The following is a 19,998-nucleotide window of genomic DNA, read 5'->3' on the forward strand; positions in this document are numbered from 1 at the left end:
CGACGGGAGTTCTGGGAACAGCAGTGCCCTCACTGCTCTCATCTTTGGAATTAGCAGAAATATAAAGGACAGGGCTACACGGACCCATGCCTGCCTCCTCTTCATCAAAGCTGTGGCCTACGTGGACAAATACTCCTGAAAAAAGGCCTGAGTTTTTCCCAGCAGTCTGATGAAGATGTTCTCAGCCCCTCCGTGAACTGGCCCTGAGATTATCCTCGTTCTACTTTTGATGACACAGGGCCTGGAGCGTGACAGTGGATGGGATAGATCCTGCTTTTGCCACGTGAGCTGCCTGCCCTGACCACAAAGAAGGCTTCGTTCCCATCAGACTTATAGAAAATAATCTTTCAGTATCATCACTTTCTATTTCAAGCAACTGCAGACGAGGCAGTTTTGGAGGCAGCACAAAAGGCCCAGGTACTGGGGTTGGGCCCAAGTGTCAGCAGTGGGAGAGCTGGTCGTGGGCTGAGCTTTGGGTGGAAGGGCTGGCTGGATGGGGTGATGGGAGGGGCAGCACAAGCACCTGCTGTAGGGAGGGGAAGGTGACACTGGGCAGCCTGGCTTCCTGCCTTGTGCTCCCAGGCATGTCACTCCCCACACCCACTTAGCCTTGGTTTCCCCCTCTGCAGGATGAGGTGCTGGCACCAGCTTCTGGGAAACCCACCTGTGTGTGCATATACTTTCCTGGCCACGCTAAACAGATACAGGCGCTGAGTGTGCAGAAAGTGGGTCTGCTCCAGGACACGCTCACCTTTATGTGGAATAGGGGAACCAGGAACTTGTCTCCCACATAAGACTCCAAGAGATCAGAGCTGGGAACCTATCATCTGATTATGGGGAAACAGAGCCCGGAGAGGGTAAGGGTTCTGGTTTAAGGCTCTGATCATTTGGCCACTGCTGCCCCTGAGGTAAAGAGTGGCTCTGATTTTAAAGGGTAAAACTCAAGGTCCCTGCCTACGTCTATGTGGGAAGGAGCTTATCAGGTTTTTGTGCAGCAAGGGGCATGGGCATCTTGAGGGAAGAATATATTGTTGGCAAGGAGTCATCCTTATTTTGTGGTTGTACCAACAGTTTTATGGTTAATAAAATCAGTCATGTCAGTGGTTATATTTCAGAAGTACCACAGTGAGAGCTGTGCCAGGTGCTTACTCAGCCTTTGACAGGGAAACTTGAGTTCAGAGAACTTGTTATTTAAATAAGAAGGGGAATTAAGACTATGAAGTAAGTTAAAATGAGACAAAGTTCAGTTCACAAAAGGATATGTTGATGATGCTTACAACTGTCTGAGAGTGCAATAGCCTGCTTTGTTAAGTGGTGAGCTCCTCGTGCCTGGGGATATGTAAGTAGTGTCTGGGTATCTGCCTGCTGTGGTTACTGTGGTGGGCGTTCGCCCATTAGACAGGGCCAGAGGATCTACACAGGGTCTAGAATCTGGATCTGGTGGGAAGGTGCGAGGAGGTGGGGCATACCTGCGCTTCTCGTTCCAGGCGTTGTACCATTTGATGAACCGCTTGGTGCTCTGCAACTTGGGGTGCAGGCAGTGCTCCTGACCTCGGTACCGGGACACACTTTTGGTGGTGATGCTGAAATGAGGCAAGATGGGTGGAAGATTGAGGAGCCTGAATGACAGCCCCTCCGTGTGGCCTATGGGTAGCCTTGGCCTGTCCCCATCAGGGCACTGATAGACTGTGGCCTCCTCCCTCCTTTCAAGGCTGGTTCTGTGGAAGGTTCTGGTTGTTCCCTTAACCTCTGACCCCATGTTAAGGTCTACCCCTGTATGGAGTGGTCAGCTCTCAATTTTCCCCCTGGAGCCCTCGGTCTGTGATAGTGTCCCCCGCACCCCACCCCCTGCACCGTCTTTCACCCCCACCTTCATGCAGGGTGTTGTCTAGAGGGCGTATGCCTCCCTTGGCGAACAAAGGTCAGAGGACTTTTCCAGCCCCTCTGAACCTGGGATCAAGAGGTGGAGAGAGCTGATGCCAGCAAGGTGCGGTGCTGAGACCTCCGTCCTTGGGTGTGAGTTGCCCCACGGTGGGGCTTGGACATGCTGTGCACACACTGTGGTCTTCATCTGACCCTTCAAACCCCAGCCTCCCTCAGCGCCCTGCAGACTGTCTCGGGGCCGGGCATTTCCTGATCCTGAAGCTAAATCTTGTTAGCCTTGATGCCCATTGTGATTCCTGAGCACGAAGTCCCAGCTGTCTCACCCTTGGGCAGAAAAACAAGACCTCCCTTCAGGCCTTATCAGTTGGTAGAGGCCTAGCCACATGGCAGAAAAACAGATGGCATCGTAGAATGTAGGGCCTGGATGTGAGTCTCGAGTCTGTCTGTGGGACCTCTGGTAACCTTTCTGATTCCAGTTTGCCCATCTGTAAAATGGGTGTAATATAGGAACCCCCCCCCCCCCCCGCAGGATTATTGGATGATTCAAGAACATAATCTATGCAGAGAGCCTAGCACCTGGTAGATGTACAATGAATAGTTACTATTATTAGTAATTGTCATGGAAGATGAGGTGGCCATGGAGAAAGAGAAGCCTTAGTGTGTGAGCATCGGCCTGGAGGGGGAAGCAAGACGGCTGCCCAGAATTGCCATGCCCGTCAGTCAGCCAGGGCTGGGTCAGGATGGCAGGGGTTAGGAGGAAGCTTTTGGGTGGGGGAGGAAGGATGGTGTTCAGGAATGAGGGACCCCCTAGGGGACATGGAAAAGTGGAAGGTAAGAGATGAGAGTCACAGCAAGAGCAACCTATGGTGGAGGGCTGGGGTGCAGGGGGATGGAGTGGAGAGAGGGGTGGTTGAAGGGCGGAGTGGGCAGAGCGGAAAGTGAGGGAGAGAGATCAGCTACTCCCCTGCAGTTCCCAGAGATGAAGTGTGAGGGCATATGGGCTGAGTTCTAGAAGAGAGCCGGGTCGCCATGAACTCTGAGTCTCCTGGTTGACTGGAGAGGAAATTGAATCTTGCCACTAGAATGGGGACACTATTTCTGAGCAATCTGTCTTTCCAGGGCCTCCAGCATGGCCTAAGCTTGCTGGGGCACGATGAGTCTTCCACTAATGCCAGGTGACTGGGCCCTCATTTCACTGACTTTTGTAATAAGACCTGTCGCCCCGCCCCCCTTTTCTGTCCCTCCTTTGAGGTCTCAGGCATGAGGCAAGGCTTCAGAGTAGAGTCTGTAGTCAGTCTCCTCCCCAGTAGTACCTAGTCACTCTGCAAGAATTTAGCCCATGCATTGCTCTCTGCCTACGGTGCTGTTCTTGCTCTTGGAATGAAAAGACATGGCAAAGCCAGAGAAAAATCTCTCCTTCAATGTGGTCAGTGTGCAGACTGAGGATCCCAAGTCTGGAGGACCTGAAGGTCAGGAAGCAGGAGAGGATACCCAGGGCTCAAATGCTCTGTCACAGTACTGGGACTATGAAAATTGGTTGCAGGTTAAAGACATGAAGATTTTTGCTCCCCAGCAATTGCTCAGAAATTCTGGGTCCTGTGTTCCTCTCCTCAATGGTTCTGGTGTGCCAAGGGTTTTGGCAAGAGCTCAGTGGACATTTGACACAAATTGCCCTTTCTAGAATCTGGACTCTCCTGGACCCTTCTGGGTACAAGGACTCCCACTTGCAAAGCAGATTGCCCCTGTTCCCTCCCTGCCCCACCAGAGATTTCTGGGTGAGTCAGGGTGAGCTGGAAAACTTGCTTTTGTTCAACCTTCATGGCTGAAAACCTGCTTTGGTAGAAAGTGCTGGCCCTGATCTAAGTCTTAGGAGCTTGAGAGGGGAGAGGACCTCCAGCCTTCAGGCATAGGGGGTGGTGTGGGTGTGGGGTGGAGGTTTAAGAGAGGGTGACCGTCTGCGGATCTCATGAGGCCCCTGCAAGTTTTCACAAGGCTGCTCATGCACTTGTCCGGCTGTCAGTTTTCTCTCCTGAAAAATTTAGCCAGGAAAAAGAGCAAGCCTGTTTACTGAGCATTCTGTCCTTTTGAGATATCACCGTACCCCACACCCTGCTTCTCCTGACCTACGAGGTTTCAGCAACTTGGCTTGATGTGTGGAGCATTTTTCATCACTTAGAGGACTGCAGACTTAACTTGCAATGTCCCTGTCACTTTTAGTCCTCAAGCTGGGAGCCAGGAAGGGCTTGTGGCTCCTCCCTCAGCTCCTGTGACCTCTGGCCCCCATCAAAAAGGATTTTCCAGCCAGCTTTCTGGAGTTGGGTCCATAAGGCAAGAGGCAGGGACAGAAGGTTAATTTAGGTGTCCAAGAAGGAAAGAAGTGGGGTTCAGCCCAGGCCCAGTCAGTGGCTTTCTGAATTTCCCTAACTTAAGACCAACAGTGCATCAGTGCGTAGACACTGTGGGGAGGTCTTTGGGACAGGGAGGCCAGCGGGCAGAAGACACTTGCCCAGACTAGGAATAGAATGTGTCCTGTTTCTGGAGGAGGGGAAGAGGGGCCAGTGGTCCCTGGCAGATATTTGGTAGCTGCTTTGCCAAGGGCTCCCTTCCTGGCCAAGAGCGTACTGGTGGAGAAACACTGGTGCTGGCCACAAGTGGTTAATTGGGAAGGCAGAGGAGCAAGGAAACTCAGTGTTCTCTCTGCCCCAGTTTCAAAGATATTCCCCGCATCCCCACCAAGCAGGGCTCTGGCCACGTGGCACATTAACCCCAGCAGAGCACTTCCTACAGCACTGCTCACCAGAAGTCCAGCTGGTGAAGGAAAAGTGAGGAGCATTCCCCAAATGAAATCGCTAGAAGCCAAAAACCGGCTGTCCATGGTCCCCGGATTGGAAAAAAGGCTCTGAAAGGAGGGTCTGAGGACGTATGACGATGTTTGCTTTAATCCTCTCTCCAGTAACAGGAAGGTGGCACTCCTCACCATTTGAGTGCGAGTTCAGTAGTTCTGGGTGTGTTTTGAGTGGTTTCAATCTGGGTGTTCTAAGTTGGCACATGGGAGCCATTTAACCCTTGATCACCCTAGAAAGGTGGGCAGTGCAAACACGTTTGAATCCTAACAAGGGTAAACTCCTTGGAGAGGCTTTTTCCGGAACACGGGACAGTGACTCTCTTTCCAAACTCTCTTCCAGACTGTCGCGCCAGCGTCCTAAGGACTCGCTGGGCAATTACAAAGGCTTTGCCAAGGCTCTGCCAAGACCCTGCCAAGGCCCTGCCAAGACCCTGCCAAGGCCCTGCCAAGACCCTGCCAAAGGCAGAGAGAAACATTTGTTAGTCCGCCCCAGCCCCACGCTGTGCCTCAGCACCGGGTTAAGAGCAGCGCCACACGCTCACGGTGCGGAGCAAGAACTCACATAACCATCTTCTCCTCGCAGTGCGGGTACTTTGGCTTCATTTCAAGCTTCTTCACGTCGCTGTAGCGGATCTTGGGCCCCTTCCGGGAGCACTTGCATTTGGACCCTGCGAGAGAGCGCCCAGGAGTCGCGCGCGGGATCTCCTGCCCCTTGACCGCCCTCGGTGCCCACCCAGATTCCCAGGGGTCTCAGGAAGCCTAGCATTTGGCGCTTGGGTTCCCCAGGACAGGACGGGATGGCGACAAGGGACCTCCCGGGCACTCACCGTCCACGCGCGCGGCGCACAGCGCCAGGAGCAGCAGGAGCAGCGCGGCAGTCAGGAGCCTCATGCTGGCCGGAGGGGCGCGGCGCGGGAGCGGGGACTTGGAGAGGGCGCCCGCCGGTCCGAAGGGGCGCGGCGCGGGAGTGGGGCGGCCCGGAGACACTGCCCTGCTCGGCTCTCTCTGCCCGGAGCGCGCCTCTCGGCTCGGCTCGCTCCCGCTGCGTCCGTCGGTGGGTGCCTTGCGGCTATCGCTGCGCGTTGCGCTCCGCGCTGGGCTCTGCGCTCGCTCCACAGCCTCCCTCCGCCCGCCCAGTCCTCTTTTAAATCCGCTCCTGCCCTCGCAGCGAGCGAGCTCATTAATATGCAGAACCACTTGGTGACTCACTGAGATTTCTCAACGCGGTGGGGGGAGGAGACCGTCCCCTCCCGCCCGCCCCGGGACCTCGATCGCAGCGGCGCACACTCGGAGCCACGCGCGCACATGCACATACACTCATCCGCTGCCCTCGCTCCCACACCACTCTCCAGTACACACTTGCACAACCAGACTCCAACACGGGATCACAGCTGGTGCCCTAGCTCCACTGGAAGGTTGAGAAGCTGCTTAAGGGTACTGTTTTTCTGATTCGCGTGGTTCCCTTTGGCCAGACAGGTCTGCTGTTCTGAGCCTCTGGGAGACCCAGACCTGTGGCCCAGATCTTCTGAGAAGAATTGAAAGAGTTTTGGGGCAGGTGCCAGGTATGAGGGCCAGCAGGCCGGACTCCTACAATGTGGGCAGTCTCTGTTGGGCCAGCTCTGGTGGTCAGAGCACAAGGCCAGGTCTGGAGGAAGGTTGCTATAGGTTGTACAGCAGCAAAGCCATTGCCTGTGGTCACTGGAGCTGGCTCAAAGAGTGTGTGTGTGGGGAGGTTTGGTCACTCTGAGAGGAAGGCATCCTAAAGTGAGTATATGGCCTCTGATGCGCCAGCTGTCTGGGGATGGAAAGAACCCAGGAGGGAGTTCCTTGCTGTCGAAGCCAGGCAGAGGCCCAGTAGGGAGATGTGACAGTGATAACCATCTGGATGAAGTCCAAGTTCCAGATGTTGTGTCAGGCTGTGTGGTGTAGTGGTGCAGGCCCAAGCATGGCAATAGAAATTCCTGCTGCACTTGCCAGTGCCAGTGACTTCACTGCCCAGCCTTCATTTCATCATCTGGAAAGTGGGAGCTGTACCCCACACCCTGCTTCTCCTGACCTACGAGGTTTCAGCAACTTGGCTTGATGTGTGGAGCATTTTTCATCACTTAGAGGACTGCAGACTTAACTTGCAATGTCCCTGTCACTTTTAGTCCTCAAGCTGGGAGCCAGGAAGGGCTTGTGGCTCCTCCCTCAGCTCCTGTGACCTCTGGCCCCCATCAAAAAGGATTTTCCAGCCAGCTTTCTGGAGTTGGGTCCATAAGGCAAGAGGCAGGGACAGAAGGTTAATTTAGGTGTCCAAGAAGGAAAGCAGTGGGGTTCAGCCCAGGCCCAGTCAGTGGCTTTCTGAATTCCCCTAACTTAAGACCAACAGTGCATCAGTGCGTAGACACTGTGGGGAGGTCTTTGGGACAGGGAGGCCAGCGGGCAGAAGACACTTGCCCAGACTAGGAATAGAATGTGTCCTGTTTCTGAGGGAGGGGAAGAGGGGCCAGTGGTCCCTGGCAGATATTTGGTAGCTGCTTTGCCAAGGGCTCCCTTCCTGGCCAAGAGCGTACTGGTGGAGAAACACTGGTGCTGGCCACAAGTGGTTAATTGGGAAGGCAGAGGAGCAAGGAAACTCAGTGTTCTCTCTGCCCCAGTTTCAAAGATATTCCCCGCATCCCCACCAAGCAGGGCTCTGGCCACGTGGCACATTAACCCCAGCAGAGCACTTCCTACAGCACTGCTCACCAGAAGTCCAGCTGGTGAAGGAAAAGTGAGGAGCATTCCCCAAATGAAATCGCTAGAAGCCAAAAACCGGCTGTCCATGGTCCCCGGATTGGAAAAAAGGCTCTGAAAGGAGGGTCTGAGGACGTATGACGATGTTTGCTTTAATCCTCTCTCCAGTAACAGGAAGGTGGCACTCCTCACCATTTGAGTGCGAGTTCAGTAGTTCTGGGTGTGTTTTGAGTGGTTTCAATCTGGGTGTTCTAAGTTGGCACATGGGAGCCATTTAACCCTTGATCACCCTAGAAAGGTGGGCAGTGCAAACACGTTTGAATCCTAACAAGGGTAAACTCCTTGGAGAGGCTTTTTCCGGAACACGGGACAGTGACTCTCTTTCCAAACTCTCTTCCAGACTGTCGCGCCAGCGTCCTAAGGACTCGCTGGGCAATTACAAAGGCTTTGCCAAGGCTCTGCCAAGACCCTGCCAAGGCCCTGCCAAGACCCTGCCAAGGCCCTGCCAAGACCCTGCCAAAGGCAGAGAGAAACATTTGTTAGTCCGCCCCAGCCCCACGCTGTGCCTCAGCACCGGGTTAAGAGCAGCGCCACACGCTCACGGTGCGGAGCAAGAACTCACATAACCATCTTCTCCTCGCAGTGCGGGTACTTTGGCTTCATTTCAAGCTTCTTCACGTCGCTGTAGCGGATCTTGGGCCCCTTCCGGGAGCACTTGCATTTGGACCCTGCGAGAGAGCGCCCAGGAGTCGCGCGCGGGATCTCCTGCCCCTTGACCGCCCTCGGTGCCCACCCAGATTCCCAGGGGTCTCAGGAAGCCTAGCATTTGGCGCTTGGGTTCCCCAGGACAGGACGGGATGGCGACAAGGGACCTCCCGGGCACTCACCGTCCACGCGCGCGGCGCACAGCGCCAGGAGCAGCAGGAGCAGCGCGGCAGTCAGGAGCCTCATGCTGGCCGGAGGGGCGCGGCGCGGGAGCGGGGACTTGGAGAGGGCGCCCGCCGGTCCGAAGGGGCGCGGCGCGGGAGTGGGGCGGCCCGGAGACACTGCCCTGCTCGGCTCTCTCTGCCCGGAGCGCGCCTCTCGGCTCGGCTCGCTCCCGCTGCGTCCGTCGGTGGGTGCCTTGCGGCTATCGCTGCGCGTTGCGCTCCGCGCTGGGCTCTGCGCTCGCTCCACAGCCTCCCTCCGCCCGCCCAGTCCTCTTTTAAATCCGCTCCTGCCCTCGCAGCGAGCGAGCTCATTAATATGCAGAACCACTTGGTGACTCACTGAGATTTCTCAACGCGGTGGGGGGAGGAGACCGTCCCCTCCCGCCCGCCCCGGGACCTCGATCGCAGCGGCGCACACTCGGAGCCACGCGCGCACATGCACATACACTCATCCGCTACCCTCGCTCCCACACCACTCTCCAGTACACACTTGCACAACCAGACTCCAACACGGGATCACAGCTGGTGCCCTAGCTCCACTGGAAGGTTGAGAAGCTGCTTAAGGGTACTGTTTTTCTGATTCGCGTGGTTCCCTTTGGCCAGACAGGTCTGCTGTTCCGAGCCTCTGGGAGACCCAGACCTGTGGCCCAGATCTTCTGAGAAGAATTGAAAGAGTTTGGGGGCAGGTGCCAGGTATGAGGGCCAGCAGGCCGGACTCCTGCAATGTGGGCAGTCTCTGTTGGGCCAGCTCTGGTGGTCAGAGCACAAGGCCAGGTCTGGAGGAAGGTTGCTATAGGTTGTACAGCAGCAAAGCCATTGCCTGTGGTCACTGGAGCTGGCTCAAAGAGTGTGTGTGTGGGGAGGTTTGGTCACTCTGAGAGGAAGGCATCCTAAAGTGAGTATATGGCCTCTGATGCGCCAGCTGTCTGGGGATGGAAAGAACCCAGGAGGGAGTTCCTTGCTGTCGAAGCCAGGCAGAGGCCCAGTAGGGAGATGTGACAGTGATAACCATCTGGATGAAGTCCAAGTTCCAGATGTTGTGTCAGGCTGTGTGGTGTAGTGGTGCAGGCCCAAGCATGGCAATAGAAATTCCTGCTGCACTTGCCAGTGCCAGTGACTTCACTGCCCAGCCTTCATTTCATCATCTGGAAAGTGGGAGTAGTCACAGTACCTGTCATAGGGCAGCTGTGAGAGCTGCATAGGATCAGACATATAACATGTTTAACAGAGTGCCTGGCCAGTAGTTGGTACCCAGGAAATGTTACTTATTGGTATCATTATATACATGTATGTTATACATATATTATTTTGATTCCTACAAGTCCCCTTCCAAGTTGGTATTTTAATTCTTTATTTGACAGGAAACAGGCTCAGAGAGAAGAAATAATTCGCCCAAGATCACATAGCCAGGAAGCAGGTGGCCAGGCCAGGAGGGGCCCCGACATATGTGGCTGCAGAACTGGGGCTCCTGGGCCACCCTCCCTCCTTCAGGCACTCGGTGAAGTGCTTCTTTGATAGACTCGGCAGTGAGATAGAGATTCTTAGGCTCTGAGGGTCCCTGGGCTTGGCTCCAAGGCAAAAGCTGGAGCCAGTGCAGGAGATGCCAAGCTCTTCCAGCTCACACAACTCTGTCCTCATCCCAGCAGCTCTCCAGGGCACACATGCCCAGAGGAGACCCTGGAGGGACGGGATGGGATGGGCAGGCTGCTGAGGGGCAGAGTGAGATGAATCTGTGCTGTCTTCTCAATTGGGGAGCCTTGCCTGCCTTGAGGGGAAGCTGAACCACGAAGAGCCAGCAGTGCCTGTGAGCTGGCTTCAGGCCATGTCCTGAGTCCTATGAGAGCAGTTGTATCTATATTTAAAGTAAGGCCGATAGCTGAATGCTTGGGTTTATTCAGAGGATAAGTGCAAGGGACTGATTTTTGGCGTTTATGTTAACTTTTTTAATTGAAAATTATTTTTTTTTTAAAATACAGAACCAGCACGTTTGTTACAGAAAAATTAGAAGACACAAGCAGAAGAAAACATAAACACACACATAGTTCCACCTACTCAGCAATCTACACCAAGATGTTATAGTGTTACTTTCCAAACCCTTCTCTCTTTGCTTGCATGAATATGCACAAATGGGATCAGTGCCTGTCTTGTTTAATAATCGACTTGTTTTACCTGTCTTTACATCATCAGCATCGTTCCATGTGACTGATCTTGCTTCTACAATATCTCATCTATTGGCATCATTTGAGGCCGTGTAGTATAATGGTGAAAAGCTTGGTGTCTGGAATCAAGACTGCCTGAGTGTGAATCCTGGCTACTAGCTGTGTGACCTTGGCTTTTGACTTAACTCTCTTAGGTATTGATTTTCTCATCTGTGAGATGGGGATGATAATGAGATGTTAGGAAGAGTTAAATGAAATGGTGTGTGCAAAGCTTTTAACTTAGTCCCTAGCAGAGTAAGTGCTCAATAAGTACTGACTTGTTATTACTATTATTTTCAATGCAGCGTATTCCATTTTATGGATGTACCATAATTACTTTAAGTTATTATTTCCTGCTGGACATTTGGATTGTTTTCAATGATATGCTCTTATAAGCAATGCTGTGTGACATATATTCTTATAGCTCAAATTTGGGGTAGCCCTTTAAAACTTGGATTATGTTTCAGAAATAGTATCATTGGGCCATGGGCATGCCTATTCCAAGGCTTTTAATGCAAATTGCACTCCCCCAAAATATTTTTATTATGCAAAAAGAATTTCTTAACTACCAAGCTTTTGCAGAGCATATGAAATATGATTTTTTACTAACAAGAGTTATTTCTATCATATTTGTTTCAAGAATACACTGATTAATTAAGTGGGCTCCACTGGCACCAGTGATCATGGAAAAGTAGTTGGCCCTAAAAATAGGAACGAAAGTTTTCCAACTTCCTGGGCCAGACCAGAGGACAGACATTCTGGTGTTCTGTTCCCAGTATACTCCTTAGTCTATGTATGCTCATCTTTGGTTTGCAAAATATAACCATTGTGTCTTTGTAAACAGAGCTTGCCCCTGTTTCTGTGAGCAGTTCTGGGTCTGTGGGTACAGGAGAGGATGGGGGACCCCTGCTGCCAGTGAGTCTGTGGGTGCTGCGGCTCAACCAGGAGAGGGAAGTGGGCTTGACTCCTGACTTGGGATATGAGCACAGACTCTCTAGTAAGCTCGGGCTGGGGTTCTTTGAATAGGTGGAGGAAGCAGAGTTAGGTGCACATGGGCGAGGCAGTTCTTTGCACAGTGGCACTGCCTGATTCAAGGGGAGGGGATCCCTGCGGTGCAGTGAAGGACCACACAGATGCTCTTCCCTCTGGAGTGCAGTCTGATATGTGTGTGTGTGTGTGTGTGTGTGTGTGTGCATGCACGTGTGTGCACACATCAGCAGCTATTTATGGTCATTCTGGGTTCTCTGGGAGGAGTGGACATAAGATGTAGGGGGCACAGAGGAGGGAGGAAGTAAAAGCAGGAAACTATTACTTGAGGGAGTGGAAAATTGGCTGAGATGCTGAGGATTTGCTCATTTACTCTGTTCACATTGCTTGAGCACTCAGCATGCCAGGCTCTGTGCAAGGTGCTGGGGATGTAAGGGGAACAGAGGGAGGGGTATGCCTGTCCCTAAGGAGTGCAGAGTCTAGTGGGGAAGGCACATTAATCAAATAACCAGGAATAACACAAGAAATTACCCTAGAGCTAGGTGTGATAAAGGGAAATTGATGCTACGAGATTAGCTAGGGACCTGACCAGGCAGGGAGATGGGGATGGCTTCCCAGAGGATGTGCCCACTGGGTTGGAATCTGAAGGATGAGAATGAGTTAACCAGGTGACAAGGGGAGGGAGGCCACTCCTGACCCTTTACATTCCCTGCTCCTCACATAATGATCTCTTGAGAAGTAACCCCCCTGCTCAAAGCCCTGCTGGCTCCTGAGCCATCTCACCCAGAGTCAAAGCCAAGTCCCCAGCAGTGCCCATAGGGCCCGGCCCCTTCATGACCAGCGTCTATCACATTTCCCGTGGCTGTGCTCCACCACACTGCCTTGTCCTCTCCCTCAGACGTGCCAAACCTGTGCCCATCTTGTGATCTTTGTGCTTGCCGACTCCTCTGCCCAAACTGTTTTTCCCTAGATGTTGGCAGGTGGCCCTCTTCACCTTTTTGAAGCCTCAGCTGGAATAGTCACTCTTCAGACTCAGTCCCACTAGGCACACCACCCCCATGCCAGCAGTCACTCTCTGTGCCATTGATTTATTTTACTTTTTACATTGTACATACTATACATACGGTATTTTCATGTGTTATGGGTCATTCTGTGGTCTGCTTGTTCTGTGAAGGTAGAGTCTGTGTCTGTCTTGCTCATCCTCAGTGCCTACGGCAGTGATCATAGTTGTAACTCATTCTGAGTAAATAAAAGTGTGTTTCAGGCAAAAGCCCAAGAGTGTGAGAGAGAGCATTGCCGAATTCAGGCTGTGTGGACTACAAGGTTGTCTGTGAGAATGTGTGTATGAGAATGTGTGTGTGTGTGCATGCACGCACATGTGTGTGTGTGTGTGTGTGTGAGAGAGAGAGAGTGTGTGTGTGTGTGTGTATGTGCAGTGGGTGGGTGAGGGTGGCCGTTGGCGAAGCCATGTTTCTAGGAAAGTCAGTCCCTCCCCAGGGCATTTGCTTTAGAAAAGAAGTTATCTGAGAGGAGGAGGAGGTGAGTGAGCAAGAGCGTGGCTTTTACTTCCTAGGTCTATTGAGAAGGTGAATCTTGACCTGTCAAGGCTGTTTCCTGCCCTGGGAGCTGGGAGACATGCCATTTCCTTCTCCTACCCCCACCCAGGACTGACTATCTCAGAAGGAGAGTCCCTTTTTACTTTCCTGATGGGACAGGGCCATCCTAGAATCCGGAACTGGAAAGGACTGAGGCCCCATTTAACCCTCATTGCACAGATGAGGAAGCTGAGGCCCAGAAATGGGTGGGCTTCACACACAAGCCCACCTAACACATGAATAACAGCCTGGCCCTACAGCCATCTGCTTGGACTAGAGTGAGAGCCTGGGCTCCAAAGACTTGCCTGGCCCTGTCACCTCTTATCACATGTGGGGCATCCCAAATTACCTGCTTCTCGTGGGTAGTACAGCCCGCTAGCTGTGAGTCTAAGCCTGCTGGGCACCACTCCCTCTGCTGGAGGTGCCTCTCTTCGAGTGTCAACCCCCAACCTGTGGAACCCAGGCAGCCAGGTGCCTCCTCTTGGCTTGCTCTCCTTTAGCACAGCCCTGCATACTGACCCCCTTCCCAGGGCCTTGCTCTGAGATGGAAAGGGATGCAGGGCTGAGATTCTCCCAAGACAGCCCTGGTTACGCTTGGGATGTTTAGGGAGCCAGTGCCTAAAGGAACTGGCATGGGGGTAGTCGGGTGGTGTTGTATTAGGTTTCAGGAAGCCTTGTGGCAGCAGAGGGTCTCTGTCACTTGGATGGGTAACTGAGGGCACTGTGGATTCCCCCAAACATGGAAGAAAACTGCAGCAAATATGACAGAAACAATTAGCATTTATTCTGCCATTTATTCATTTAACATCACCTCACTGCAGACACGCATCTTTACTATATTTAGAACTCAAGCAAAGATATTTTTTTCAAAGAAAGCCCTAACACATAAATAAGTAAAGGAAATCACAGGATAATTCACGGGGGGTGGAGGGGAGCACTGGAGAAAGAAAAGCAATTATTAATTAATTCATGAAAGAATGTGCATCCTCATTAGCAATCAAGGAAAAGCACATTAATGTTGCAGTATCATGGCATTTTCGTTTGGGTCCTACCCAATAATGAAATATTTATTTTAAATAGTACTATTCAAAGCCGACAGTGGCAAAGTGAGGGAGCATCACGTAAGCATAACCGGTGAGACTATAAATTGGTACAAGATTTTCGGAAATCACATTTATAGTATGTATCCAGAGTGTTTAAAATAAACCATTTGGCCCCAGTAATTCAGTTCAGAAAACCTGTTTAAACAGTTGATGTGGGAGAAATGCCACATGCAGAGATATTCCATGTTAGAAATAAAGTGTTAACCTAAATGCCCAACAATGGGGGATTGGTTGAGTAAACAATGAAAGCTCTAGATGAAATATTATACTGGTATGAAGACTCATGATTACAGAATATGTTGAATTCATGGAGTAAATGCTTATGCAGTAAGTAGAGACAACACAAGGTATTGTAAACACTGTGATTGCAAGTGCGTAAAACAGCAACCACTGTATAAAGGATTGTGAAGAAAGAGATACAAACATCATTCTCTTTGAGTTGTAGGACTTTGGGCATCTTTTGAAAGCTTTTCTCTTTGCATACCAATTTATCTGAATATTTTTATTATAAAGGAACTTAGGAGCATTCAGTTTAAACAGTGAGGCCCAGGCCAGACTTAACTCCTCTTGCCAGACCCCCATGATGGGTGATAGGCATGTCTCTCCTGTAGCTGGCACCACAGAAGAGACACATAGCGTCCTTAGTGGTATGGGTGAGCCCTACGGTGAGGGCCCAGGCTCTGTCTTCAGAGCTGTCCTCACTTTGCTTGGCATAGCCCATCCCAGCAGCCCTCACCCTGTCTTGTCCTGCCTGGCCTTTTCTCTCTCCTGCCAGCCCTGCTTGATATCCACAGCAGGATCCTGGCTTCTCCCCCAGGCCTCTGCCAAGCCCTGTCTCTTGACCTGGGCCCTGAGTGCTGCCCATTTCCAGCTTCACCGCAGCTGACTCTCACTGCCCGCTCTAGTCACACACACCACTCTGTAGTTCCTTGAAAGCTCCAAATCCAGGTCTTTGCTGGCTGCCTGTTCTGTCCCAAGGCTCTTTCCCTGCCCCATGGCCAAGCTGGTTGCTGCTTTACCTTTTGAATCTGCAAATATGTCATTTCACAGGGAAACCTTCCTTGACCTTGCACATCTGTCCCTCCCCCTCCCTATCCCTGTCCAGACTGGGAGATGCCCTTGCTGTCCGCTGTCTGTGGTCCATATCCCTGGTTTCTCTTTAGTACCCCTCTTCACACCTGCGAAGCCTCCTTCAAGGTCTTCCCCAGCAGTCCATGAGCTCCACAGGGCTTTCTTGTTTACTCTAGTGCCCCAGCATGAGCCAAGGCACCCAAGGCACTGGCACACAGCAAGTGCTCAATGAATGAATGAATGATGAGTGAATTAATGTGGAGCACATTTTATCACAGTCTAAATTCCTGGCTTAGACTCCTAGCCTACCACTCTGTGCCTCTCTGTGACTCTGCTTCCTCACCTGTAAAAAAAGGATACTACTGCTACTACTAATGATAATAGTAAAAACAGCAGGACCATGATGAGGATTAAATGAGCTAATACAGGACAAACACGTAATTCAGTATCTTGTCACAGAGTAAGTGCTTGATAAATGGCCATACTTTTTTATATTACTATTACTATTTATTAAATCTCTTAGACTCACCACCTCATCTGTGGGTTTGGTTGGCTAATTCTTTTTGCTTTATATTTATGAAATGCTTATATAGCATTTACTCTGTGTCAAGGACTGTTTTAAATGCTATACAAATGTTAATTTATTTAATCCTCATAACAACCACATAAAGTAGGTACTCCCCATTTCACAGATGGCGAAATTAAGGCACAGATAATGTAAATAACTTGCCCACGATCACTGGCAAGTAGCAGAGATGATTTCAGCCCCAAGCAGTCTGGCACTAGAGTCCTGCTCAGAAAAGCCATATGCTGCCTCCTTGGAGGAGGGAACGGGAGGACCCTCCCCCATCTTTTGCCCAGGCCTCACCACTGCTTTCTCGTCCTTTGCGGCTGGCATCTGGTCCTCAGCTCTTCTCCTTGGAGGGTGTCTCAGAGTTCCCGTCCAACTAGGGTTGCTAGATTTAGCAAACAAATACAGCATACCCATGCAGTATTTGGGGGTGCACTTATCCTAAAAGAAATCATTCATTGTTTATCTGAAATTCAAATTGAACTGAGGTTTCCTGTATCGTAACTGGCCACCCTACATCTAGCACCAGAGGGCGGCACCGTGGTTTTGGGCCACCCTCCTTCAAGCGGTGGTCTCAGACACAGATGTGTAACCCCCTAGAGTCGCCATGGGCAGGGGTGGGGAGCAGAAGGAGAGGCACCCTTGTGAACTCTGCCGTAGGGCAGGGTGGGCATTCAGGCTCCGGAGAAGGAGGGAGACTGATTAGCAGGCAACAGCTTAAGCAACTGCTCAGTGAAGGGGAAGGTCGGGGGGTATGTGAGTCAACAGGGCACTGTGAGTGCCCGGTAGAGATGTGGTGGGGGAAGGGCAGAAGGCCGACCATATCGATTAAGGCCACGTTGTACAGGGTCTTGCGCTTCATCATCTAGATCCTCAGGACCCACCAGAGAACTTCCAGCAGGAAGGTTATGTGATTAGCTTTTGCCTCTTAGGAAGAGCTCTCTGGTCGTTGAGTGAAGGAGGGATGACAGAGAGGAAGTTGGGAGGCAAAAGAAACCGTGGTCAAGGGAAGTCCTCGACCAAAGGACATGGGATAAACACTTTATTTCCTTATTCCCAGAATTCTCTTGTCTTGTCCTGGAAAATGTAATGCAGAGATGGAAATTCAAAGATGGCTCTCAGTCCCGTTTGTTATTGAGAGGGAGGTGTTTGTGATGTTGGTGTTTTGTTTCTACCACCCTTTCTGTCAATGGGTCTCTTGCACTCAGAGGACTGGAGTGTTGGGTTTGGGGCAGGGTGTTCTCCCTAATTTGCTTCAGTGTCTCAGGCAGATATAAGAGGACAGGGTCATGGCATTGCCCAGCGGACTTACCTGCCAGGTGAAATTAGCCTTAATTAATCTTGTATGAAGAAAACTTTTCAAGCAACTGTCTGAGATATGTTGCAGTTTTCTCTGTCTTAGCAACTAGTCATTGCTTCTGAACAAGACTAGGTTCCTAACGGTGAGCGATTTAAAGCTATAAAAGAATTGTCATAAACAGCTCCCCGGAGCCAAGACCACAGCCCAGATTTTAAGCACATAATGGAACCGTATCAAAAGCAAGGAGGGGCGACAGGAACCATAAATCCTCCAAGTGCAAAATCTGTCTATTGTGAAACTTGTGCTGAAGGGAAACCAGATGTGGATGCTGGAGGGAGAGGGGTAGGAGGGAGAGAGGCGGTGATGGCAGCAATCCGGGCTGGGCCCTAAGCAGAGGGAGGTGCCTCCCACTGTGTGCTGGCAGAGACTCAGCCTGGAAAGTGGGCAGGTCTGCCCCTGTTTGCTGTGGCCGGGAGGTCCAGCATCAAAGGAAAAAGGCAGAGGCTGAAGAGTTGCAGTGCTGGTTGCTGCTTCTTCAGCTGGACGAACACGAGTATTTTATAAGCTTTTTACTGAAGTTGTGTCTTTGAAGACACAACATTTGGAGCAGTTCTTTAATAATGTATTTGAAATTCCACAAAAAAGACCCTTTATCCTGTAGAAGAAAAGAGTAACTCATACGTGTGGAAATTCCTTTGGATTGGGGTAAAGAGTATACTTGTTCAGGTGGCCCTCCCTTGGCCTAAGATGGGGGATTCCTTTTATTCTGATGTGCAAATTCCTTTGAAGACATCAAGGTGAACACTTGCTGAGCACCCACTCTGTGCCAGGGCCGCAGGAGCTGCAAGGATGCTGGCAGCTCTCCAAGAAGCTTGCAGTGGAGAGGACCAAAGGCCAGCAGGCTGGGAAGAATCCTTTAAATGGGTTCCTGGCACAAATTTTGGGATTTCAGGGGATAGCGTGGGGCAGTCCCACTTATATAAGGGCAGGAGGCAGCAGAGCTTTCATGGAGTCAGTAGGCTTGAAATGGATCTTGAAGGATGAGAGAGATTTATGCAAGTAGAGAAGAAAGAGGTGACCGAAGGGTGTCCCACAGGGACAGAGCAGCAGAGGCGAAGGCATGGAGGCCAGAAAGTGTGTGATGAGTCAGGGAGTAGCTGGTTCCATCAGATGAGAGAGCCTAGCAGGGGAGCTGTGAGCAGTGGGGGTTACTGAGGCAGAGCCTTGAGCACTGGTGTCAGGAAGTTGTAATTGATCGGATTGGAAAATTGATTTTGATGCCTAGGTCTGTTTGATGCCATTTCAACTTCCATTTCTAAAACAAGCAAAAATCCTAAGTGAAACTGCTACACTATTCTGAAAACGGTATGGTAGCACCTAAGAAAAGAAAGGTACCATGGAACCGTTTACTGTACCAAGGAGCCATCCAGGTTGTGCCTGTGCAGATTTCCACCTCAGTACAATCGTAATGTACATCTGTGTGTACTCGTCTTTCCATGGTACACATTATTTTATAACTCCCCTTCCCACCACCCTAGTTAATCCTCACTTTAAATGGCCTAAGGAGGCTAAAAAGGACTCTAGGGGTAAAATACAGACTTCCTGAAATACAAATAAGGTCCAGCTGAGTAGTTTTAGTTTGGGGTTCTCAAAGAGTTTCCCTAGTTCATTTCTGCAGTGGTTTGGGGAGCCCTTGAGGCCTTTCTCCCTATTTTACTCAACCACATTCCTCTCTAGTGCCAGGAAAAGTGAGCTTGTATCACCGCCCGCCCAGGTCTCCAGCAGGCTGCTGGGCCGACAAAGGCTGAGTAGCAGGACAAGGATCGATGGTGGGACTCTGGGACCCCTGCACACACCAGATACTGGGCCCAGGCTTGTAGGGGCCCCAGGTCATTTCTCCAAAAGTCAATATGCAGAAAGGCTGAGGCACTGAAATGTCCATTTATCAAGACTTGGTCTTGGCTTGCTAGTGACGTTTGTGGGCATTTGGGTCTTGCCAAGGCTGCCCATTCTTAGAGTATTTGGTGGTTAACACGTTCTTATGTATTTTGACTTTTGGATGTCTTAAGTGTTGCAGAAAGGACAATTTTATAGATGGAATTCAGTCCAGTCTGTTGGCTCTCCTGACTATATAAATTCCCAGATTTGCTTTGTGAGAGGCAGAGAAAGGGGCTGCATGTCTGAGAATGCCTGGAGAGTAGGGATTTGGGTGTTGTCACCCAGGGCTCACACAGACCCATCTCACATCCATGACAAGATAAACCCGTTAGGGGCAGGGCTGTCCTCGGGAGATAAGGCCTCTAACTCGGAAGAGCTACATGAACCTGACTGCCATCAGGCTGGACCTCTCATGCTCCTTCTTCCTTGTCAAGGGGCAGCCAGGGCCAGGAGGGCTTGCCAGGGGTCTGCTGTTGGAGAGGGGTGAGGAGCAGAGGAGGCACCTTTCCACCCCACTCCATCCGTGGCCCTGGTCCCGCCAGCCTACTGGGGCCTAGGAACTGTTCCGTAGTCCTTGAACACCTTTGCTCCCTTTCTGGGTCTTTAAAACTGTGTGGAGCCCCCCAAAATGTCCCACACTCCTCTCGCAAAGTTGCTCTTTATTTGTAGACTTTTTTACATTTTTATTTTTAATGAAGGCACCTGGTTCCCTTAAGCTCAAGGCTTCTTGAGGGGCTGAGGGCCTGAGCTAGTGGAAGAGACCACAGACCCTGCTGAGGACTGTAAAGCTTGAGCATTTCCAGGGCTGCTGCTGGCCACACCTCCACCCCCCCTCCCACCCTCAACAGCTGGGCTGGGG

General features: G+C 51.3%; 1 protein-coding gene across 2 annotated transcripts in view; it reads right to left on the minus strand.

Annotated features, from left to right (window-relative positions):
* CXCL14 (C-X-C motif chemokine ligand 14) overlaps positions 1-8,625 on the minus strand; it is a 12,191-nt gene extending 3,566 nt beyond the window's left edge. The window contains exons 1-3 of one of the 2 annotated variants that reach the window (XM_011362354.2): positions 8,335-8,625; positions 8,070-8,175; positions 1,470-1,583 (exon numbers count right to left, since the gene is read on the minus strand). In XM_011362354.2, the coding sequence (XP_011360656.1) occupies positions 1,470-1,583; positions 8,070-8,175; positions 8,335-8,398 (284 nt within the window). In that variant the 5' untranslated portion in view covers positions 8,399-8,625. Of the gene's footprint in view, positions 1-1,469; positions 1,584-5,291; positions 5,398-5,556; positions 5,848-8,069; positions 8,176-8,334 lie in introns of those variants that run through there. The other variant, XM_011362353.2, reaches the window with a different exon arrangement.
* Between the last annotated feature and the right edge of the window lie 11,373 nt (positions 8,626-19,998).

The sequence above is a fragment of the Pteropus vampyrus genome, unplaced genomic scaffold, assembly GCF_000151845.1.
Source record: "Pteropus vampyrus isolate Shadow unplaced genomic scaffold, Pvam_2.0 Scaffold74, whole genome shotgun sequence".
Lineage (NCBI taxonomy): Eukaryota > Metazoa > Chordata > Mammalia > Chiroptera > Pteropodidae > Pteropus > Pteropus vampyrus.